Source organism: Bactrocera tryoni, chromosome 1, assembly GCF_016617805.1.
Source record: "Bactrocera tryoni isolate S06 chromosome 1, CSIRO_BtryS06_freeze2, whole genome shotgun sequence".
NCBI classification, from domain to species: domain Eukaryota; kingdom Metazoa; phylum Arthropoda; class Insecta; order Diptera; family Tephritidae; genus Bactrocera; species Bactrocera tryoni.
The window spans coordinates 64,690,060-64,714,753 of record NC_052499.1 but is presented as its reverse complement, the minus strand read 5'-3'; the positions used below and the strand labels follow the sequence as shown (position 1 = coordinate 64,714,753).

The following is a 24,694-nucleotide window of genomic DNA, read 5'->3' as shown; positions in this document are numbered from 1 at the left end:
TTATGCCTTTCTCTTGAATGTGTTGCAACATTTTTTGAAACTAAAAGTATAATGTTTTAATAAAACCGGCATCACAACTTGATGTTAATGTTATTTTATCGATATCAAATATGTGTGAAAGAGTTCTTTTTCTTAAGTGAATGACGCTAATGATTGTGAATGGTAGTTTTGGTGACAAACAGTACTGCCAAGTTTAACCTGCACAGAAACTTAAAATCGTGTTATTCATTATTGGGTATAATTACAATCATAGATATCCTGAAGCAAATATATCTTAAATAATTTCACTCTAATACCGACAAAGAACCCCTCTTTGATATGCACGAAAATGGATGCATATAAATTTCATGCACCTGAAAAAAATAATGTAGTGCTAAAGTATAACAAGGTGGCAGCGCCTCATTTGCGATAACGAACATGTAAAACACTGATAAGAAAGAGTGTGAGAATTTTTATTAAAGCCGGACATAAGATTAGCGAATTTATAGAATTTGAAGCTATTTTGCTGATGTAGTCTTGTGTCCAGTTTGAATAGTTGTTACCTAAAACAGTTTGCTATTTGAATTAAACTAAAATAAAAGTGAAATATAAATTACATAGGTAAGAAATATTGAAATGCGTGTTACATCTGCACTCATATGTGTATGTATGTACATAGGCAAATAGACGTTTCTTTGTTTGCCGGCTTGCTGGGTCAGACTTTGTTAATGGAAAAATAACCACTAGTTGATTGATGTCATCATATTCAATGCACCTTCATTAATTTGAAACGAAGAGAGGATAAGTGAGTTGCGGAAAAGCAGTATACATTCATCTGAGCCTTCAGTACATTTTAAGGGTGATTATAAAGATTAGTATCAAAAGTCACACCGAAAGTGCTTTCGTCATAGAACAGTTTCCTAAATTATGATCCCTCCATATGGCTGTGCACAATTTGCTTGTCATTGTAGTTTTGTTGTGGTTTTATTGCGTTCGTTGATTGCTACTGCCATGTTCGACGTAGCTGCTTATTAAGATTAGGGCCGCGGAACAGCTGCGATAAAGAACATTTACAAATAATCGCGGATGCAAACCTCTTCTAATCCTTCTTGTAAATGCTTCCTTTTATTTAAGTGATATAACAAAGATAAAATTTAATTTGGGAGAAAGTTTGTTAGCGAATGTGATTCCAATTGCTTATAACCAGTACCAGGTAAGGTCCCTTTATGAAAGTTATTTAATACCATTGATGAGAATACCTCATTAGGTGCGATATGCTTTTACGGCCAATTACACTATATTCGGCGGTGGGTGCTGATATTGATTGAATTTTATTAAGGTCCATTTTTGATAAGTTTACAATTCCCTCGATAAAAAGATTATCCTACTGATTTTATGAAAAGCTGTCTCTTCTGAAAAAATTCTCTCATCTGGTCAAATAAAAAAAATTTCAATAGAATGAATGATTATGATCATCACTTCTTCGGATTCGCAAAATAATACATTCAAAATTTAAGGGAGATAAATCGTTAAATATAACAATTTTTTTTTAAATACTAATTGTACCGTTGATTTGGGCTTAATCCATGCCAAGAAATCATAAAGATATCTAGTCAAATAAAAAAGTTTTCCATATAAGGACATTATTTGGTCGTTCAGTGTATGGCAGCTATGTATAGTATATGCTATAGTGGTCCAATATCGTTCCGACAAATGAGCAGCTTCTTGGGCGAGTGCACGCTGATCATTTATATATTTCATTATTATCATATACAAGAATATGTACCTATATAAATATACACACTTAGAATATGTTACAAAAATAGCTAAATATCAAAAAAGCTTTAAAATTTCCACTTAACTCCAAACCGCTTAAGTGATAAGATGCACAAACGCGATTTACCACGTTCCCAAAGTATAGCTGATAGCGCAAAGAGTTGTAAATCTTAATCTTGCCGCTTATCTAACATATAAGTATTATATAATATATAAACATATAAACAACATTTTTGTTTATAATCCTACAGGGTATCTTGGCTTCTACAAGACCACAGATAACGTGCAAGGTTCTCTGTTGAAAACTATAAAGCTTGAAATCGTAGCATCTCTCGGGCACTCGCAATTCCTTTAGCGGTTGCCGCCTCAGTCACATTTGCAACTGCCAGCCGTGTTGTTATCTGCTCTCGGTTTCTACTTATTTCTTGTCTGGCCGCTAGTTGCGTGTTCGAAACATTTCGCGCTAGTGATTATTGCTTTTGGCAATTTTGATAGTTGTTTTATTTTTTCTAGTTTAACATATTTTTGTTGTTATTAGTTCAGCCCCAGCAAATCGGAGGGCAAACATTCGTTGCCAAGTGATAGGTAATTACTTTCTGTGCGCCAGTTCGGACGGAGATCAGCCACTCGCTGTCGCTTACCTTTGTGACGGTTCGTCTGCCGGCGCATCAGTGTGTCAAATCGTGCAATTAGTTCACATGTGTGTGTGTGTGTGTGTGAATTTTCACGTTTTTTTCGGACAGCATCAAATGATTTATCGCTAATCGAATTTAAAATTAAAATGCAATTTTCTATTTTATGTTATTTCGTGTATTTCACGGGTATTGAGTGGGCAGACAAGCCAAAACGCATTGCAGTATTACACATACAACAAATTGCTACATAGCAATGATGCTGTTGCTGGTCAACTAGTCAGCACCTCCATTCCTAATGCGATGGTTTTCCAAATTTATTGCTAGTGACTTGCGTGCTTTCGCCAGACGTCGGTGTCGACGCTGTATCGTGCATTAGATTTTAGGCTGCGATGAGCTGCGATCCGTCGCGATCAATACCGGCAATCGTTTTTCAGTGAACGTCAAAAAAAGTTTTTTTGTTATTATTTATTTATTTTTTTTTCGCTGTTAATGAAAGTACTTAGTTCTATTTTGGCATTGATGGTAGCACAAATAAATTTCACTTATTAAAGCAACAAATTTTGTGAATCGACAAGCATTTACGCGTTCATTCCGAGATATACAAATATGTATGTACATACATACAACCAAGCAGATATGATTTCCATTAGATTTCGTGTGTTTGCTTTTTTGTGTCGTTCAACTGTAGAATCATCTGCAAAATAAAGGTGTTTTAGTTTTCCGTGCTTTCTTTCATTTACAGTTGAGTTGCGTCAGAAAACTAAAAAAGAAATTAAAAACAAACAAACAAAATGAGTTTACAGTCTATTAAATATGCTCCGGGAAAATTGGATATTTTGGATCAGCTGTTGCTGCCAGTACAGTCGAAATACGTAGCCGTGAAAGGTGTCGAGGATGGTTGGAAAGCCATTAATAAAATGCAGGTGAGCACAAATTGTATATTTAACACATTTTTGGTTATTTTAAGAGAAGTCTTTACACCAACATAATATTACGTACTTATTTATATTTTATTATTCTTCATATGCACAAACATGCTAGTTGAAAAACATTAATGCGTACAACGTTTATTTATTAATATGTTAACTCTCATTATTTTTTTCATTATATTTATGTCGGCTGAAAGCTAACTCAAAGAACTTGCTGTCCAAATTATGCAGTAAAGATTTTTTTTTGTAGCGAATCATATAGAAGTATTTGTAATTTTTGAAGAAGAACATCTAAATGAGTTACTCATAAAAATGTTATAATCATCAATGAAAAACATATGTACACCACGTCGTATAAGCAACATTTTTTATTAACTTGAATTAAATGTTAAAATGAACTCGAAAAGTATAGAAACAAGAAGAAACGTTACTCATTTCGACTACACCAAAGCTCGAATACCCTTCACAGCTGGCTTTCTTAAAGCATAAACGCGTATAAAGAGATTTGTATCATGATTTCGATGAATCAGTTTGTATGGTAGCGATATGCTATAGTGTTCCGGTTTGAAAAATTTGTGTCGAGATTTTAGCGTTGCCTTAGGCAAAATTATATGCCGAATTAAGAAGATATTTTGTCAAACAAACTAAGCTTTCTATACATGAACTTGAAAAGTGGTCCATAATAATGCAATATACCCAGTTCAGGGTAATAATGAGAGCCATGAAAGGTTACTTTGCAATATTTCCAAGTTGCAGAAGGTACATATGTATATATTTTATACCAGAAATAGTTTTTAATTATCCTTAGCTGGATAAAAATATGGGTCCATTCCGGTTACGTAGACATTCGCTTGACAAAATAAGTTTCGGATAACAATTTATTATTTACAGAATTGTTGGCTTTTCAGTTAATTTGCGTGTGTCATCAACTGTCATACCACTGTCAGTTAAATACTCCACTCCGAATAGCATTTAGCTTTGGTCCCATATAAGCCTCTTAATACCGTTCATTCATGAGCAAGCGCTAGAAATAGTCAAAAGTACATACATACGTAGTGTGTACGTCTGTATGTAAGAATGTGAGGTAGACAAATTATATGCAACAGTACTTTTACTTACTCAGTGCACATGTTTTTTTTTTTCGAAAATCTTTGCGCAAAATTTATCAGCGTCTACCGCTATTCCAATTGTTTGTTTTGCTTGCAATTCATTCCTCGCCGGCGTGCCATTAATCGGTCGTTTAAAATATTTCTTAAAATAAGTTCAAATTAATTCATTTAATTATACACGATTTCGTCACAATATGCTTTGATTTATAAGTACACGCTTACCTAGGCACATATGTATGTACCTATTATATAAGTATGTCTGTGTATACTTTGCATACATATGTATAGTAGCACCAAGACTAATTTCGGGACATATGGGCTGAATTAGTTTTATTTTGTTTACCCTGTAGAGAGATAGTTTTAGAGGATTCACAGCTATTGACTTATTTCTTTAAAATAAAGTGGTGCTTGCTGGAAAGGGTAGAATTAAAAAATTAAACATGGCTGGTCTTTATAAGACACTGTCACGGACTAAAAAGTCTAAATATTAGTCAGTAGTTATTGAATTCCCTCATTGAATGTGTAGATCCCAAAGTCTATAGTTGTCTTTTTACCGAAAATATCAGCCAATATAAAGGGTGATCCAAGTGGAGTCATGTCAATCGGTGATGTTATTTTCGTTTAGTATTGTTTGCCATTCCATCATGGAAAGACTTACGTCTGAACAACTTTTACCTCTCGACCTTCCCTAGTGACATCGCTTTGCTCTGACGTTTTCGACCCAAATTTTCTTCAACGATGAAACCCGTTTCTGGCTCAATAATGGGTATGTGAACAAGGAAAATTGCTGCATTTGGGACGAAGAGCAACCTGAAGAAATTCAAGAGCTGCTATTTCATAAAAAAAAAAACAAAAATCAAAAAGTCTAAAGTCTATGCCCACAATCCCGCTTCCATTCAGGCCTTGGAGCAAAGCATCACGCATGTCATTCGCCTGTAACCAGTCGAAATGCTCGAACGAGTCAACGAAAATTAGTAGACTCAACGACTGGACCATCTGAGACGTGGCCGTGGCCCACATTTGAAAGAGATAATCTTCAAAGAATAAATGGCAAAGAAAGTTCTTTCGAACGATAGTAAACATTTCCCATTAAATTTGATGTTTCTGTGTTTTTTCTTTAAAAAGTAGGAAACTTCGAAATGGATGTCCCTTTATAAGGTCTTGTGTTGAAATTCGAAAAGCATATTTTGATAACATGTTCTTAAAAAATGGTTCAAACCAATACTTTCTTACGCCCCCATTTACCTATCATAAAGATTTTCGAGATTCCGGTTGACATTGTATCGAATACACGGTCAATGTATATATTAAATTTGAATAGAGAGAATTTCTTTCTTCGTGTACTGTAGCAGGTTAAACTCCCACTTATCCAGAATCGACCCTGACATATTCCCGGATGACACTAACCATCTCTTTGCATGCCCTGCTAACCATATACATCTGACACCCCTCATTCTATGGTCCGACCCGTCAAAACAGCACTTTCCTGGACCTGCCGTTTGATGACCTCGATGACTGCTTATCTGAACCTTACCATCCTAACGAGGACATATATTTTTACTAATAATATGTCGTAATAGCAAAACTGGATAACGTACCTCCTGAATATTGTAAAATTAGACCGTTCATTGGTTTTCTATATCGAACAACAAAAGGGTCTGAGAAGTATATACATAAATAAACGTTGAGTGTGACGAGCTGAATAAGTCTGTCTAACCAACTCGTCTGTCCGTATATACGCAAACTAGTATCTCAGTTATTCAGATTTCGATCGGGAATTTTGTACACGTCCTTTACACTCCAAGAAGCTTTTTATTTAACGGAATCGCCGATATCGGACTACAATAACATTATAGATGCCACCCAAACTGTCCGATAAACCTCAAGATGAATATTTTTACACCCTTTTTCTAATACTCCTGCTAGAAGAAATGCTCCAGTGAAGGCTAATATATCCTCGGTGCCGAAGTTAACGTTTTCCTGTTTTTGTTTGTATGGATGTTTCCATTAATAAATTTACTTATATAAAATATTATATATTCCTACCGGGTATGCGGGCCTGTGTATATGTACGTGTGTGCTTACGTACAATGCTAATACACGGCCACGTAAAAATAGTCCAAGTCATCAACGCTTTGATTTAAATTGTGCCTATTTGTTATTGGTGTTGTTGTAGTGTTGTAGATGCTTTTGCTCTTGGTGTGTAAAAATGTTGTTGCATACTCAAAAGCTATCACTGTCAAAATCTAAACAAATATTCACTTTCTAATGATCATTAGCCGGTGGGTTTAATAGAGAAATCAAAAAATGTTGGCACCTTCGGTTTACAATAATGTCAACAGGCGTGAACGTGCCGCGGATGGGGCATGCACATCTATGTGTGGCATTTTTATGCGCATCCATACATACATACTTACGTACATAAGTATTTACAATTTGTATGTTGCATGCTTTACCATTGCATACGATGTAAGATTTTAGCTGATAGAAGATTTAACAAATTATGCTGTTAAACCACCCTTTCATTACATTATTCTCTGAAGATATGCAACTTTTCTATTAGAATTAGTTGAAAGCCATCTCTAGGGCATTCCTGTGTTGGTACATTGACAAACTGTTCCTTTTAAGCCTCGGCTGTGATGATTTTCAGTAGTTTCAGCTAAATTTATTTCGGTTTCGGCTCATATTTAGATCGCCATTCGCTAGATTTTTACACATTTTCGACGTCATATTCATAAACCCACGTCCCGTCATCAGAAATTTTGGATTTTTATGAATGTGGGGTCTTCAGCTACGTTGTAAAGCATCTTTTTAGTGACCTTTGCTCGACGATTTTTTTTTGCAAACCATTCGGTTGTTTTGATACAGGTCTAGCATTGACACACTTCATAACTAAAATGTTGGGATCCTCTGCTATCTCTCGAAGAAGGAGTAAACTTCTGTCCTTTCTAACTATGTTGTTGTTGTTTTTGCTGCACCAGCAGATAACATTTCCCACATGATTTTGAGGAATTCTGCAAAGTTCACAGTCTTTAGCTGGACAAAAATGATCGAACCCGGATTTCGCTTCCGCTTAAACGAATGTTTTAAGAACGAATGTTCTCTTTATTTGACCTTATGGCCTCTCAAATTCCTATGGCCGAGTTTCCCGTTTTTATATAATTTACTCGGTCGATTATTATTCACTTTACTCATTATTCTGCATAAGGTTTCAGGTGTTGATAAACAGTTTCGGCGAAATTTTTATCCATTCCGGCATTCCTTTTAAATTCGCATATGAAATATGTGATGAAATTGTGAATATATGGTACACTAATTGGCATATTTACATATATTCCTATCTGGGTACTTAGAATCTTATGTTAGTAATTTATTTATTTTTGTTTAGATGCTCGCAAAGTCATTATAAAGTGTCCATTATCTTTCACGCTCGAGATAGCTTTTTGGTAATTGTTCACACAAATATTTATTTATCATCTACACATCACACGAGGGAGGTTCGATAAAACAATTGCAACTCAAATCAGATATAAATGGTGAAAGCAGCTGAAACATGTTCAAAGATCCCCTCATCGGGATCTGCGGTGCACTAAAGACAACATCAACTATGGCACTCAAAGCAATCACACTGAAACATTACTTCGAAGGAGAAGATTCCTTCTCTACTCATATACCAGTGATGGATTTGTGGACGCGTCGAAGTGATTGGAGAAAAGTTGCAGTGAGCTTTTCACGAATAAATCTACTTTACTGGCTTCAAAGCCACTGGCTATGCGCTCAAAACTGGTAAAGGAGTGCATGACTTCGTTAGCAGTAGCATCAAGCTTGTTATTGTAGGATGCTTTTTGCCAAAGCTGTATGGAGGAAGGCGTGGTGGAATCATCTTGTCACTTTCTTCTCTATTGCCCGTCTTTTGTCAGACTGAGTTTGAAATATCTTGGCGGATACACTTTCGGCGAACCCAGCTAAGTGACTGTGATTGTTATTTACCGCCTTAACAATTTTGTGACAAGCTCAAGCTTCGTTGATCTATAAAGATCTGGTATTTTGTCATCCCAGTTGATCTTTGACATTGTTTTATATCGCTTAAAATTAAAGCTTTTCGTAATTATTTCTTGTTTCAGAACTGTAGTTGTTGGATGATAAGGCTTTACCAGAAATTTCTGGAAGTTTTTGCGAACGATTTTCATTCGCTATTGATACGAAACCTAGGCTTTTCGAAAATTTTTATTTTATAGAACTTTAAATAATTGAAAATGAAACGAATGAAAACCTTATTTTGTGGTCCATGAGAGGATTTTTCTATCTTGAAAGTCAAACTAAATTCGTCTTTCTTAAAAGTTAGACTACACTTAGAAAGCTTTCAGCTATCAGCCCGCTCTTGTATTTATGAGTAAATGTAAATTTTCACTGGGGCAGTCGTTGTTTTCCTCCACTCATTATTTCTATGTTAATGTGTGTTAATTTCTGTATTCATTTTCATTAGTTGCTGACGTCACAACAACAAACATGCTCACGATTGTGAAGTGTGCAAAGCTGCACTGATAGTCAGTTCCCAGATAATCATTAAACACGTGAAATAGACAAATATTTGGCATACAATAAAGAGCTTGAATTGTTTTGAGATGTTTTCCTTTTACTTTGGGCGTTGGCTTACGTAACGTGATAAGGAAAGCGATAACGTGCTCAAATAACACAGTTGTTTTGCTATTTTTGAAATGTTAATAGAGGGTGCAGCGCTTTTTAGTAGCTGCCGTAAAGCTACTTTGAAATTGTTCAGTCTATTTTTAGAACAGAGGCGTCTTCCATTCTTATCAGTTACAGAAATGGCACGTAGAGATAGTGCTGTTTTGCTGGACTAAAAGTTCTATAACATTTAAGAGGGCACATTCAATCAAATATGAAACGATAATTCCTACTTTCTGTTTCGCTTTCAAAACATCAAGCTGAGACGAGGCACATCTACCACCACTCAGTACGCTGCCATTGTTGTTTTTGTACATAGTCCCAGAAGCAATTGGGTTTAATACTGAAAGAATGCTGCCGAATCGGTACTCTTTCCCTCTTCTAGACTATTGTATTAAAGTTGTTGTTCCGTTCCTTCACAACGTTTTTCAATTGCTTGAAAAGCTTCTCAAATATACTTTCGTCTACTGAACTTCTGCGTTGCTATGCGCATAAACTTATGATTTGTAATACCCAGAAACGTCATAAACCCTAAAAAGAATATACATACAACTATGAGCAAAAAATAGTAAGACATTGTTCATAATTGTTTAATGTATTCTTCAAAATCTGTACCGCCCTACTCAAAGTAATTCTTCTTGTCTCCAATACACTTATGCCAACGTTTCCTCCAATCGTCTAAACAGTTATTAAAGACAATTTCCAGAAAAGACTTCAATGCGCTTAGCGATTCACGTTTGAGGTCTTCAATCGATTTAAAACGGTTTCCCCGGAGCGGTCGTTTCAGTTTGCTGAATGGCCAGAAGTCACACGGAGCTAAATAACTTGAGACGTTGGTTGCGGCGCCATATTTGTTGAAAATTTGGCGAAAAAAACACGAAGAATCAATGCAGTATACGATGGTGCATTATCGTGGTTCAAAAATCAAGAGTGGTCGGCCCATAATTCGGACCTTTTTTGCGAATAGCCTTGGGCAAATGACGCATAACAATCAAGTAATCCTTGGTGACGGTTTGGCCGGTCGGACGGAGTCCTCGAGCCGGTCCGAGTGCCCCTCGATAATCGAAGAAAACTGTCAATACAACCTTGATTTTTGACCTGCTTCGACGTGGTTTTTTCGTCTTCGGGTCATCTTTGCCACTATATTGAGCCGATTGATCGCCTGTCCGTGTCGTAAGCATAGATCCAAGACTCATCGCCAGTAATAATACGTTTCGTGACATCCTGGTAGTCGGAAAGCATTTTTTTACAAACGTTAACTCGACACTGCTTTTCGAAAAAATTGAGTGATTTTGGAACCAATTATGCTTTCACTTTTTAGGCCCAAATGATCTTTCAAAATGGTTTTCACTGATCCTTCCGATGCCCCAACGATGCCAGTAAGATCTTTGATTGTTAATCATCGATTCTCAAGCACAAATCCCTTTATTTTATTGACGTGCTGATCATCAGTTGATATTGATGGCCGTCGTACTTCGTCGTCAGCGCGACTTCGACCCTCTTTAAATAATTTTAGAAATTAAATTCAGAATTCTTACTATTTTTTCTCACAGTTTGTTTTATAACTGCAAAGTCAGAACATTTCACAAGACAGGCGAGGACAATGTCTACTCCATGGGCAGAACTCATGACTCCCGAACGAAAGTAATTGCCTGTTTCTGTCTAATTATTTAAAATATATTTAATAGTTATTTTAGTTTGATTCGCCTAACTTCAAACTTTTATTTTTTTTTGGAATCGTAATTAGTTGTCCCTTATAATTTTCCAATGCCATTCTTAAGCTGTCCTAAACCTTTATAATGTTTTCTCAACAGGTCCGTGGCGCACCAGCCATCGCCATTGTGGGTTGTCTCTCCCTGGCTGTGGAAATATTACCCGAACAATTTGATTCCAAAAAATCACTACGACAAGAGATCGAGGGCAAACTGAATTACCTGGTATCGGCGCGTCCCACGGCCGTGAACATGAAAATTGCCGCTGACGAGCTAATCGCCCTAGCAAATGAGCTGACGAAAGACGAAGCGATTGATGTACAAGAAATGAAACAGAGGTACGTAGGAGAAGAGACAAAAAATTCTTAAATATGGGTAATTAATTTTTGATTGTTTAGATTTTTGGCTGCCACCGAAGCGATGCTGCAGAAAGACATTGCCGACAATAAGGCGATTGGCACAAATGGTGCCGCTGCCATTTTGGATATTAGCGGTAAAGACTCATCTGTACGTGTGCTGACACATTGCAATACTGGCTCCTTGGCTACTGCGGGCTATGGCACAGCATTGGGTGTGGTGCGGAAGTTGCATGAACTGAAAAAATTAGGTGAGTTTAAACAAATTTCAAATAATGTGCGTACTGCGCTTGGAAAACAGATTTAAATGATCATAAAATGATCGCGTTTAATGTAAAATTTTTACTCTGAACTAAAAGTTCAATAACAAGTAGAGAAAACTTACAACGAAGGTCACAGTTTAGAAACATATGGCAGCAACTCAATCTAACCTAAAATAAAGTACGTTAGATTTGTTTAATTTGAAATATTTTTAAAAAGTGTTGCCAATTGATTTCAAAATTTATTAGATATCAGAAATTATTGAAAATAGAAAATAGTAATTATTGAACCAAAACCACGCCTTCGTTCCTTAAAACGCCATATTTAATCGCGTCATATTATTTTACTTTAGTTATATATAGGTTAGGTTGAATGGTCGATCGTAACAGAGATCTCACTTGAACAGTCGGTCAATTGTGCTACCCAAAGCTCCTATTAAATTAACCATAAAGACCCTAATAAATCGATGAAGCGTTTTGGGCCGATTACAAATTTGTTAATGTCAGCTTCGGTTGTGTCTTCTGATTCGCCAAAAATATGTCTTGCAAAAATCTAGACAGTAGAGGAATGTTTCCACCTCATCTTCTTGCATACAATTTTGGCACTTTTCGTTTGACTGGATTGTTACCCTTTCAGCACTATGTCTATTGGATAATATCCTCTAAGAACTTCTTCGAATGCGGCAAGATGAACTTTGTTAAGGGCAAGTAGTTGAGTAGATATCCGTAGTTCTGCTGTCGTAGAGAATGCTCATCGACCTGAGCTAGGCTAAATGGAGAACACTATTAAGAAGATCTTCTCTCCTAGCTTCGATCCAACGCAGCAAAAGCTTACTGATTATTTTCTCCAGCAACTTCTCCCCGTCTACATATCTCTCGTCGGTATGTGAGCGGAGAAACAGCCACCAGGAGTAGCCTCTGCGACGCAGTGGTCCAAGCGTTCAAGGATGCAATTGAAGTAGAAGAGAATTTTAGCGTGACCCCGAGCCTCAGACTCTTATCTGAGTCTTAGAGCCACTTTTGCAGCAATGCAACTGTCGGCAATATCCATGGGTGCTATGTGTAGAATGGCTTTAAGTGCTATTGTTGATTTTTATTTGTGATGAGTATATTCCCTTCGGCCAAACAAAAATAATTTTTGTTTTGTTTAAGATTTCTTTTTTTTTATTTTATTTTATTTTTTTTTTAAATTCGCAAAAAAGTTCTCTTATAAAAATTTCTTGTAATGATTATGTAAAACAGTATACAGAGTACATTTTGCTTAAATAATAATATATTTAAACTACTTGTGATGTTATTTTGATAATCTAGGTTACAGGAAGTTTTCGGAGACTAAGTGTTTTCATACAGAGTCTTTTAAGCGCCCTTAATTACACTAATCCAAATTGTAATTACAAAGTATCGTAATCTAAATATTATCAGTTGGCAATAACACATTTTGCTATATTCACACATTTACACATACTATTCATAGTTCTAAAATTACGTTATATAGAATAAAAATAATTTTTAGTTGAAGAAAAAAAATTAATTCATAATCATTTATTTTTGTGTACCAAGATATTTGTTTATCTGCTTTTTTGATCGCCTCGCACTGAATTCTGTTAAAATTCAACACTAATTTGCATTCCACACCATGAATTTGGTGTCAACGTATTGCCCCTCACGCTAACCTCTCTGTCTCTCTTCTCTCCCTCCCCCAAATGCGCTTAGAGCACGTCTACTGCACGGAGACACGTCCATATAATCAAGGCGCGCGCCTAACCGCCTACGAGCTGGTGCACGATAAACTTCCGGCCACGCTGGTCTTGGACAGCATGGTGGCGGCGTTGATGCGTGCCAAAAATATTGCTGCCGTCGTCGTTGGCGCTGATCGGGTGAGTGCAGGCGCTGCATTGCGTTGCATATAAATATCGCCAGCGCATAACGCCGCAAGCGTGTGTGGGCGTCTTAAATGCTAATTACACATTAAATCATTTTTTTTTCGTTTTTTACCTCACTTCTGTGACAGGTGGCTGCCAACGGGGATACGGCCAACAAAATTGGTACTTATCAAATTGCCGTTGTGGCCAAGCATCACGGTGTGCCTTTCTTTGTCGCCGCGCCGCTGACATCGATTGATTTGCAAATTCCCAGCGGCGATCACATTATCATCGAGGAGCGGCCCGATCGCGAGATGACACATGTGGGCGAGCACAGAATAGCAGCACCAGGTAAATATACATTTTATTTTATTTCTAATTTATAAATCTAATGTGCCTATAAATAATGTTTGTACTATTTGCAGGCATCAACTGTTGGAATCCAGCCTTCGATGTCACGCCAGCTTCGCTCATTTCGGGTATTATAACGGAGCGTGGTGTCTTCAGTCCACAGCATCTGAAGCATGAGATTAGCGCCGTGTTGGGCGTGTGAATTTTTTCGTAATAAAAGTATATTTATATAATAAAACTTAATTACATGAAATATGGCCTTTGTTGAGAGAAGGTGCCTGCTTGTTACGCTTCCATTATGTGCGTACAGAAAGCTTTTTTTTTATTATTTGACTTGATTTCATAACAAATACAAATATTTTGTAAATGCTATGCAAATGTCAGTGAATTTCTTAGCTTTAAGTTGTGATATGTAAACACAGAATCCGCCTAATTGTTGCTCCACATCAATAAAACGAAACAAAAAATACGTACAATTTACGGTGTTTAAATCGGAAAAAGAACCGACAGAAAGTCTGCTAGTATAACGAAAATTATTATATGTTACCACTCCCTCCATCAATCGATGAGTTTATAGAGAGAACACTTCGGATAGCAGATAATTTCACGTTTTGGGCTGATCGATTGGCCACCAAGATCGTGTGATATCACACCGTTAGACTATTTCCTGTGGGGATATGCAAATTATAATGCCTATACGCACAATCCTGCTTCGATTCAGGCCTTGGAGCAAAACATCACGCGTGTCATTCGCCAGTTATCGGTCGAAATGTTCGAACGAATCATCGAAAATTGGACTTAACGGATGGACTAAATAGTTTCTGTGCTTTTTCTTTAAAAAAGTAGGGAATTTCGAAAAGGATCAACTAATAAACCAAATCAAATTTTATGCAATCCGGCGGACTTCAAATCGTTTCTGGAATAATAGATAACGTGAAGGTTTTCATTGTTCATTTTATGAAGTTGGAGTATTGCTTGGACCAATTTTAACCCTTTTTGACTCAGAGCCACACTACCAGTATTATCAGGTAAAGATTCTCTCTGAATTTCAATAATATACCTCAGAGTTTTTCTCATACCTTCGGTGAAAAAACCAGCTATGGGAACTGAGGCCCACATATACGGCATCTGGGGACTTGAAACATATGGTTCGACTAGTTCCTGATCTGTACGATTTCACCGTAAGGTGGGCGGTGCCACTTTCAACGGCCAATTTTTACAAGACCAAAAACCGGGTCAAATTTGAACATATTTCATAATTATATTCAAAAATTTGTGTTATCTCGAGTATATAACCCTATTATCGGAAAGTACTAATAAAGAATGTTAATAATTAATTGTTTGTGTTGTAATAGTTTCGACTCTCCTGTCATTAAACAAACAGTCGTCGCAATCATGAATTGGCTCTCCCGTCACAATTGATAGTCATAACTTCGTAGATAATTTCGGCTATCGTGGAACCAGCATCAATACCAACAGCAACGTCAGCCTCGAAATCCAACGCAGAAACACTCTTGCCAGCAGGTACTACTTCGGAATGAGTAGGCAATTGAGAAGTAAAGTCTCCTCTTGGCAACGGCGAATACCGCAGTCGATGAAACGATGAGCCGTACAACATACATATATTGATATAGTTCAGCGCATTAAGAGATAGCGGCTAGGTCATGTCGTTCGAATGGATGAAAACGCAGTTCTGAGAGTATTATATATGAGACACATAGCCGTCGGGGGAAGAAGAGGAAGAGGAAGACCTCCAGTCCGACAAGACCAGGTGGAGAAGAACCAATTGGCGCCAAACAGCGAAAAAGAAGAACAAGTTGCGCACTGTTGTAAACTTGACTAAAACCGGGCAAGCGTTTCTCAGTCAAAGATCCTCATTGTGACCTAACCTCACTGTCACTGAAGTCTTCAGAATATAGTTTAGATAGTATTGATATCGTACATTTTTAAAAAAATTATCTGAAATCGTTATGCGAACCCTAGTAAGGACAAAAAATCACTTTCTATAACTCATCTCGTAGCTTATTTGGAAAATCGCGTTTCGGAGATATACCGAGAAAGGTGGAAACTCACAACGCCAGAAACTTTCTATTTAAATAGATCAACCGTTATGTATAGCAAACAAGAATCAGCGTGGAACATATAATATTAAGGATTTTTTTAACATATGTGTATCCTAGTCTCCAATTCGAGTTTGATGGAACCGTCTTGGAATATACACAAAAATTCATACTGATATTGTCATCCGCTAAAGGTTAAATAATATATACTATATTTTTCGATTTGAAAAGAGGGTTAAATATTCCATCGTGATCCAAATAGAGCCACCAAATGCTCCAGCGACAACTCACAAGGTGGAGGTGGAGGTGGAGGTCTGTGCTGCGTAGAACAAGTGGCTTGACTACAATGTTTGACGAATGGTTCTTAATTTCCATGAATGGTTCTGATGATCTCAATTGCGGCTTTTAACAAAATGCTGCGCGCTAAACACGTGTGAACATGCTGAATTAATTTTTATATATTAGTCAGTCTTTAGCTGAAACTATTATGCTTTCATCCATATGCATTGTAAGTATAAAACTCCGTCTTTATTTTATTTTTCCCCAACAACAACATTACTAAGAAAGGCCCTCGCAAAAATCATATTGTCTGAGTTTCGTTGCAGCGCACAAAACACCTTTAAGACTCGAGTCATTGAACTTCCGTGGCAGTTTGTATTCGCCAGTTGTTAAGTACAGATTACACAGTGAGCAATGAATAATCTTAACCCGTATTCTCAGTTTATAACGGCACTCGTTATTGTATTACTCCTACGCAACAATGCGGATCCACAAGGTAAACTAAAAAGTTTCTAATACTACTGCTAGATCTTGTAAATCTAGAACTTCTAAACTCCACATAGCACTCTCAAGTAAGTACCACAACATGAAGGTCAGAATAACCTCTAACAATCCGATAAGAAATCCGCGCGAGGGACGTGTTGAGGTGAGTTTTGACGGCGTCAAATGGGGTACACTTTGCAGCTCAACTTGGAGTTTTCGTGAAGGCAATGTGGTATGTCGACAACTCGGTCTCGGCTACGCGGCCATGGTTAATCAAACAACCACCTTCGGTGACAGCAAAAAGTATCCTTGGGCTATGATCGGCACTCTTTGTCGTGGTAATGAGCAACATCTGTCGAACTGTTTGCGTGAGGCCACCTACCCACGAAATTGTACGGTCGGCAATCCTAATGTAGCAGTTGTACGTTGCGTGCCGCAGAGCGCCGATTTGACTTTGGGTCTGCGTGACATTGAGATCTCAGCTCGGCTCGAATTGGCGCCGATGACACGGCTTCAGTGCGCTATGGAGGAGAATTGCGTCTCGGCTGAGGCTTATGTCATACGACTCACAAAACCGAATGCCATACGAAATCTGTTGCGTTTCACAACCAAAGCGGAAAATGTGGGCGACGCGGATTTCAGCCCCTACGCGAACTATAAAGACTGGGAGTGGCATCAGTGCCATCAACACTATCATAGCATGAACGTTTTTGCGACTTTTGATGTCTACGATTTGCGTTACAAGAAAGTGGCAGAGGGACACAAAGCCTCTTTCTGTCTGATGGACACGAATTGTGTGCCGGGCGTCCGACCCAAATACACCTGCGGCAATGAGACGCAAGGTATTTATGAATAGAGTTTTAAGTTTTGTCGTTGGATTTTTATAAATCTTTTCGACATTGTAGGCATATCTATTGGCTGCGCTGATTTGTATACCGCCGACTTGGATTGCCAATGGGTCGATGTGACCGGCTTACCGGTAAATCAATATTATATTCTTCGTGTCGCCATCAATCCAGAGTATAAAATTGGCGAACGCACTTTTGAAAATAACGGTGCTGAGTGCATCATACATTATACGGGAAAACCGGCGACGACACGAATCACGAATTGCCGACGTACGCCATTGTGGTTTAAAGTTTAATATTTTTCTTAAATACTTAATATTTGCTATAAGATTTTGAATAAAAATTTAAAACCGTTTTTAATGTATTGGCTAGTGATGGGTCGAACTGAGGTAGCCATTATGATACATGCCGGGTCACTACATCGTAGCGCGTGGAATCGCTTTTGTATCGAATCAGGTGACGTTGTGCTCGAGTTTGTTGCCGAATTGAATAAGGTGTAGCGCTGCCGCAATTGAATGCGTTGAATTTGGTGTGGGGATATATCGAGCGTGTTGAAAATAAGTTTGATGTTCTCATGTCATGTCTTCGTACATGGTGTAAACCTATAAGTGTCCTCAGTTGTCGTGTGTTCTTTTCGGGTAAGCCAGTTTGTTGCCGGGTGGAGTTGTGTATATGTACGAGGGGGAGTATTTATTCATTTAATTAGTATATAGCGGTACTTTCTCATTGGATCTGGTTGAAACCAAAGCCGCTCACAACAATATCCTTCAAATCAGACACGAAAAAATCATTCAAGGCTCAGTAGCTTTCCACATTGACTGTAATATTATTACCGACTTAATTTTTGTAAAAAATTTATATTCGGCTTACTATTAAGGTAAATTTGACTGAAGGAGGAAAATTTTAGATGTCTCAAGCTCAGTTCTTGAGAATGCCGGACATTCGATATGAAAGTCTTGCGGTGTTTCTATTTCGTGTTCTTCCACGAAACTTGAACAACCTTGAGAAGTTTGCTCCATCTGTTTTTTTTTTGCTTATTCTGTAATTTCCAAAAAAAATTGGCAAGTCGCAAACTTATATAGCAATTTCAAAAATTGTGTTGCGGAGAAGAGTTGTGGATAGTTCTTTCTCGTATAAAAATTCAAGTCCTGTTATAGAAACCCGACTGTCATCGATTAGCTACCCCAAAAAAATGCTGAAATTATGACTTGAAATAAAACTATTACAGGGCAATAAATATCTCTGTGGGACTGAATCTTTACCGTAATTTTAAAAACCGTCTATGCATATAAAATTTCCCATTTAAATAACAAATAGAAATATGTATATGTTATTTTCATTCAAAATACCATAACTTTTGAATCGTTTAGGATAAAAGATATATAGTATAGCTCAGAAGAATTTTTTTTAACTAAAAAATTCGTATATTTAAAAGCTTTGAAAAGTGAAAAGATTTCGCATTTTCTTCTATTAAAAGTCTCGGAGACTTGAAGATATTCTGCCGAAAGAATAACTCTGCAACCCAAGACTGTATTCTTCTTCTTTATTGGCGTAGACACCGCTTACATATCAAGTTTATAAGAGTGCACCAGTCGTTCTTCCTTTTCGCTGTCAGGCCAGGTCCTTCTCCACCTGGTCCTTTCGACGTAGTAAAGGTCTTCCTCGGCTTCATCGCTCATTGACTGCGGTATTCACTGTTGTCCATGCGCAAAGAACTAAAAATCTACCGCAGAACCTTTCTCTCGAAAACTCGTAACGCTGGCTCATCAGATGTTGCCATCGTCCGTGCTTCTATACCATATAGCAGGACGGGGATGATGAGTGACTTGTGTAGTTTAGTCTCTGTTCGTCGAGAGAGGACTTTAATTCTCATTTGCGTACTCAGTCTGAAGTAGCACCTGTTGGCAAGAGTTATTCTGTGTTGGATTTCGAGACGTTGTTTTTAGTGTTAATGCTGGTTCCAAGATAGACCCAATTATCAACGAATCTGAAGATGCGACTGCCAACAGTGACGTGGGAACCAAGTCGCGAATCCAGTGAACAACACCGGAGTGACTACAAAGGAATGTTTTCTGACTACCCAGAGGATACTTCCTCACCTACGTCAAGTTCTACACATGTCACCATCCAACCTCCCTGCATTACTAAGTACTGTTAACAACATAAAAAAACTTAAAAGTCCTTTGTTAAATTTATTGTATAATATTTTTATTTTTCTTTATTTATTTCATACTAAATTCTTCATCGTACAATCTTGCTCTTCCTAAGCTTGCTTTAATAAATTATCCGTACTTTTTGTTATTTTTTTTTACTTTTATTATTTGTATTATGTTACGTTTTTAAATAATTCAGCTTTTATTTGGTTTTCTTAAATTACACTTAGCACATATGCCAGTACATATGTAAGTATGTATTATTTTTTTTATATTGATTCAATATAAGTATGTGTGTATGTACTAAGTAATTAATATGTATGAATGTGTATTACACAAAATATTTGAATGCAGTCATTATCCTGTTATTTGCTGACTATAAATTGTATATCTATGCTTTTATTCATATTTATGTACTCGTATGTATGTATGTGTGTATTTACGGCATGAAAAGTTTTTTCTTGTTTTATTTAACTTATGTAAGATGAGATTCATAAACATTTATTTTATTAGTTCTTTAAAAGTTTATGTTTTGAAGGGCCTTTGGCTGTTTATTGATACAGTGTGGTTGATAAGTATGCAACTCTGCAAATGTGATTTTTGTTTTACGAATCTTTAGTTGAATTTTGTTTTGAGCAGAATTATTCTGCATTCATAAATGCTCATTTCTTGAAACATTTATTTATTTGTAGTTGCACAGATGTCCCATTAAAATTTTAAATTTAAAATTTGTGAAAAAAATATAAAAGAAGAAAAGAAATAAAATATCATTAAAGTATTGTGCGAGATGTTTACGATCTTTGTGCCAGTCATAATATATACCAATAAGAAGGGAATAAGAATTACTAATCGCTGCTCGGAAAGTTTCGCTTTTGTCTCTTGCTTAAAACTTAGGCGAGAAAGCAACAAAGTCATACAGTTGAATTCAAAGAAGAGTGTATGTGGACTGAAGGATCGGCATCAAATGCTTACATGGAAACGTTTTTCATTTGACTAGATATCTTCACGAAGTTTGGCAAGGGTCTAAGAAAATAAAGCAATGTCCGGAGAAGTTGTTCAGATCGGATCACTGTAGCACATATATGTACATAGCTGACATGCAAACTGAACAATCAAAATCAAATGCTTGTATGCAAAATTTGAAGAGATACAGAGATATTTACAAAAGTTTTATATCGGACTACTATAGCATATATCTTCTACAAATACTGAACGATCAGAATCAAGTGCTTGTATGGAAAAATTTTTCATTTAGCAAGGTATTCTTATAAAATTTGCCATATATTGTTTTCTAAGGCAACGCTACAATATCTGAAGAAATTTTTCAGATCGGACTACTATATCATATAGCTGTCATACAAACTGAACGATAAAAAAATAAGTGCTTTAATGGAAACTTCGTTATTTGTGAAAGCAATTCCAGGCCACCGAAGTTTCCTTTATTTTTTACGATAGCTCACATATTTTTTCAAACGCTTAAGCCGATAGTTTTCTTGCAGGACCTACTGTATTTACGTTATTAATAAAAATAATAAGTTCCAGGGAGATTTGGTGTCTGAGGCTTTTTAGTGGTTTCTCTAATTTGAACTATTTGCGGCTGAGTCGTCGCAAGTATAAAAAATTTTCAAGTGGTCAAAAAATGAATGAAATTTGACTATAGAAATTGAAATTGACCGTTAAAAAATTAAAGAAACAAAGCTTGAAAATTGTCCTGCTGGCGTCAGGGAGATAGCAGAGGATCTCAACTTATCTTATGTAACGAAGCAAGACATTTCGGTTAATGTTTTGGGTATGGAGAGTGTCGTTGCTAAGGTTCGTGCCCAATGTCCAGCATTTTTTTCAAAAAAAAAAAAAAAAACGTCGAGTGGAAGTTGCAAAAGCGATGCTTGGCAATGTATATTAATGAGTATCTTATATCAATCAAACGCATCATTACTAGTGACGTGATGTGGGTTTATGAATATGACGACGAAACTGTCCAACAATCTAGCAAAGGCGTTTACGTAAAGTGATTCGTCGTAAACTACCGGATTTTGGGGAAAAAATTATGAATTTTTAACCACGATAAGCCGCCGTCTCATTCTGGTCTGATAATGATAGTCGTTTTGGCCAAAAACGAAATAAGAGTCAACTCTCAACCACCGTATTCGCCATATTCGGCTCCTTGTGACTCTTTTCTGTTTTTTAAACTGAAAAATTCGCTGCCATGTGTCCACTGAAAATTGGATTAAGCAATAACATTACAAAAACATCTATACTTTCTTTAAAGTACATATTTCTTATCGACAAAAGTCACCGTCATTACACTCGTTGTTACATAAAAAATGGAAAATGAGTAAAAATAATTTGGGCACTCTAACTCCTACAATAACCAATTTCATCTAATATGGTAACTTTGAAAATGATCTGTCACAATAAAGTACCGTAATTTTTGTGAGAAACCTTTACAAGAAACGACCTTTGAGGAGGGTAAAATTATACTGAATGTTTATAAATAGCAAAAGACTATTCGGGAATTATGTGAATTAGTACAATCACTGGTATTATGAATCGTTTAAAAAATTACCTGGATTGTGAGTATCAACCGAGAAGTAGCAGACCGCTTACGCTATCAAAACGGGGTAAACCGGAGATAGCAAAGCTAATAAAAAACCCAAATCCCATCATTGAAGATAGCTGCAATACTGAAGGAAGACGTTGGTACGGTTGTTTATCCTCGGACTGTTCGCAGAGCTCTAAACAGTGCTGAGTACAATGCCCGAGTACGAGTTTGCCGCAAAAAGACCAATGATAAGTAAGATGAACCAAAAAAAGCTTTTATTTGCAAAGGAGCTGAATGAGAATTAGTTCAGATGTTACGAAAAAATTAGTTCGCTCATTTATTTAAACACTCGCAGCAGAACAACTATTAGAATAGCATAAATCGGTTACTATTCATACTAACGGTTACAAACCGGTTGTCCTAAAAATCGGTTTTCAGGTTAATCTAATAATATTAAGAGTGCTACTTTCAATCTAGTCTGATTTTTTTCACTTTTTACCATTTTGAAAGGCTTCCGCACTGGCCTATCATTGAATACAGTTAACCAAAATATACATTTCTAACCCATGTTAAGCTTATGTTTGTAAGTTTCTTTGACTATTTTTAAGCTTTATTGTTTATTTATAGTACGTACATAGAAGTATTGTTAACGATTATTCAACATTTTTCAAGTTGCATTATTTTCCTCTGATCTCTGTAATTTGTAATATTATTATATGTTTGAAATTGCGACAATTGGTAATGACCATTTACTGTCACTGAGATTATTTTACTTAAAATTCCATAAAATCTAATGAAAACACTGACTAACTGTAAAAAATCGCTAATTTTTGTCATCGTTTGAACAGCATTTTCTGATTAGTATTCAAACGATTGGAAAAAATGTATTTATAGCAGATCTAAATGAATGTACGCCTATAACGCTGCTACACTTCTGTGATTTGCTCTCCAAAGAGGAATAATAATACAGCGGGAAGCGACGTTTTTGAATTAAGTTGCTTCTATTTTGTGCTCGAACATTTGAATTAATTTAAAAAAATTTTTTTAACAGCAAAAGCTGACATTATGAAATAATAGCAAGTTTAATGTAATGTGTAGTGGTCCGATTTTTCAGCTGATACTTTGACGACAAATCTTTTTCGATTAAAAATAACAAGTTTGCGGAATGAATTTTGGTGTTTTGCCGATTCGAAATTCAGCATATAAAAATATAATACTGATCCGTTCCCACGACAGTCGGGTCTACGTATGTAACCGAAACGTACTCGAGTTTTTAATACAGTCAAGGAATGTCAACTGGAAAAAATTCTGCCGCTACGACAACAAAAACATAGTTTTGAATATAACTCATAATGCCTAAGGAGGGTAATAGCTCTATGATGAGTGCCGAAAGTGATTGAAGTCAAATGAGACATTTCATGGCGTTTAAAAATCATAAAGATCACATGAGTCATGAACAAAATCATTGCAAAAAATATGTTTTCTGCTGAATGCATGATCATGATCAAAATCATTTCAAAAAATGTTTTCTTGTGAATACAGAATTAAAACTAACTTGAAATTATCATAAACATTGAAATAAAAATTTAAAATTAAAAAAAAAAAATTATAATTGCACTTTGAACTTATCTTTTATAATAGTTTTGAAAATTTTAAATGTACGCACATATTTGCAAGTATCCACTACTCAATTACAATTTAGAAAGCTTGAAAACCAACTTCTCACGCTACTCGAAACTAATTTCAATAAATATTTCGTTTATATGTGACCTGGTCTACGGAAAGGGGGCTTAGGTGTCAAAAAAAAAAAAAACAATTAATGAGATAACGAGAAACTGACGAAACGAGTTGTTTATTTTTAACAGCTGTTTCCCAGAAAACTAGTTTTCGCACGTTAGCTCCCTTTTCGTAGACCAGATTAAAATTTTTTAATAATTTTGTGCTTTTGAACAGCATTTTTCAAAACTCAAATTACTAAATTTTAAGAAACAACTGCGCAGTTAAAGTTTTTGTGCATTTATGTTTCTAAATAAAATACTGAGACATCGGTTTATAGTATGTGTAACATTTTGCCGTATTTTGTATTTTGTATTTCGTTAATATTTAATGTTTTATTTTTTATTTTATACAAAATAATGTTTACATATTAATTTACTGTAAGAATAGCTGGAACACACATTGATTTATATATAAAAAATGATATTTTATTATTTTGTAATTGTTACATTATATATTATCAGTACAATTAATGCGATTGTGTGCAGTATTTATATTTTACTGGTTAATTTGAGAGTTTGTATATATGTACATATGTATCTAAAATATAATTTATGTATGTAAAATGCAATTTATGTATTTAAATATAATTAGAATTCAAACTTGCCATATACAACTTTTTATAATTGCAATTTTTCTTTGCGAATTTACAAAAAAAAAAAAACAAAAATTACAACACACATACAAAATATCTAAATCTATACAAATTCGCAAACTAACGAGTTCAACACAAATACAACTGTGTTTTTATTTTTGTAATTTCTGCACGTTCCTATTAATTTTTGGTATTTTATCTTGATTTTTCGCTTTACTATTGTTTTACTACCATTTGTTGTTGTTGCTTAAACGCTAAATGCATATGTAATTAGTTTTAATTAGTAAATACATATATTATGTA

General features: G+C 35.9%; 2 protein-coding genes across 3 annotated transcripts; both read left to right on the top strand.

Moving 5' to 3' along the window:
- The first annotated feature begins 427 nt into the window (after positions 1 to 427).
- LOC120782667 (methylthioribose-1-phosphate isomerase) lies at positions 428 to 14,131 on the top strand. 2 transcript variants are annotated; one of them, XM_040115048.1, is made up of 7 exons: positions 428 to 600; positions 3,133 to 3,313; positions 10,929 to 11,164; positions 11,225 to 11,433; positions 13,156 to 13,319; positions 13,454 to 13,655; positions 13,730 to 14,131. In XM_040115048.1, exons 2-7 carry the CDS (start codon positions 3,182 to 3,184, stop codon positions 13,855 to 13,857), a joined length of 1,071 nt encoding a protein of 356 aa, XP_039970982.1. In that variant the 5' UTR covers positions 428 to 600; positions 3,133 to 3,181; the 3' UTR covers positions 13,858 to 14,131. The 2 variants fall into 2 exon arrangements, with proteins under 2 accessions (XP_039970982.1, XP_039970983.1); XM_040115049.1 differs by lacking the exon at positions 428 to 600 and adding an exon at positions 2,091 to 2,340.
- Positions 14,132 to 16,408: 2,277 nt separating this feature from the next.
- On the top strand, positions 16,409 to 17,621 carry LOC120766733 (lysyl oxidase homolog 2A). Its single transcript, XM_040092429.1, has 3 exons — positions 16,409 to 16,490; positions 16,558 to 17,319; positions 17,383 to 17,621. Exons 1-3 carry the CDS (start codon positions 16,409 to 16,411, stop codon positions 17,619 to 17,621), a joined length of 1,083 nt encoding a protein of 360 aa, XP_039948363.1.
- The last annotated feature ends 7,073 nt before the right edge of the window (positions 17,622 to 24,694 follow it).

Excerpts from the sequence above, each read along its gene's own strand:
- LOC120782667 (XM_040115048.1), top strand. The coding sequence starts at position 3,182 with ATGAGTTTACAGTCTATTAAATATGCTCCGGGAAAATTGGATATTTTG. Across the intron at positions 3,314-10,928 it reads AAGCCATTAATAAAATGCAG|GTCCGTGGCGCACCAGCCAT; the intron begins GTGAGCACAAAT and ends TTTTCTCAACAG. Across the intron at positions 13,656-13,729 it reads GCACAGAATAGCAGCACCAG|GCATCAACTGTTGGAATCCA; the intron begins GTAAATATACAT and ends TACTATTTGCAG.
- LOC120766733 (XM_040092429.1), top strand. The coding sequence starts at position 16,409 with ATGAATAATCTTAACCCGTATTCTCAGTTTATAACGGCACTCGTTATT. Across the intron at positions 16,491-16,557 it reads CAACAATGCGGATCCACAAG|CACTCTCAAGTAAGTACCAC; the intron begins GTAAACTAAAAA and ends AACTCCACATAG. Across the intron at positions 17,320-17,382 it reads CTGCGGCAATGAGACGCAAG|GCATATCTATTGGCTGCGCT; the intron begins GTATTTATGAAT and ends TCGACATTGTAG.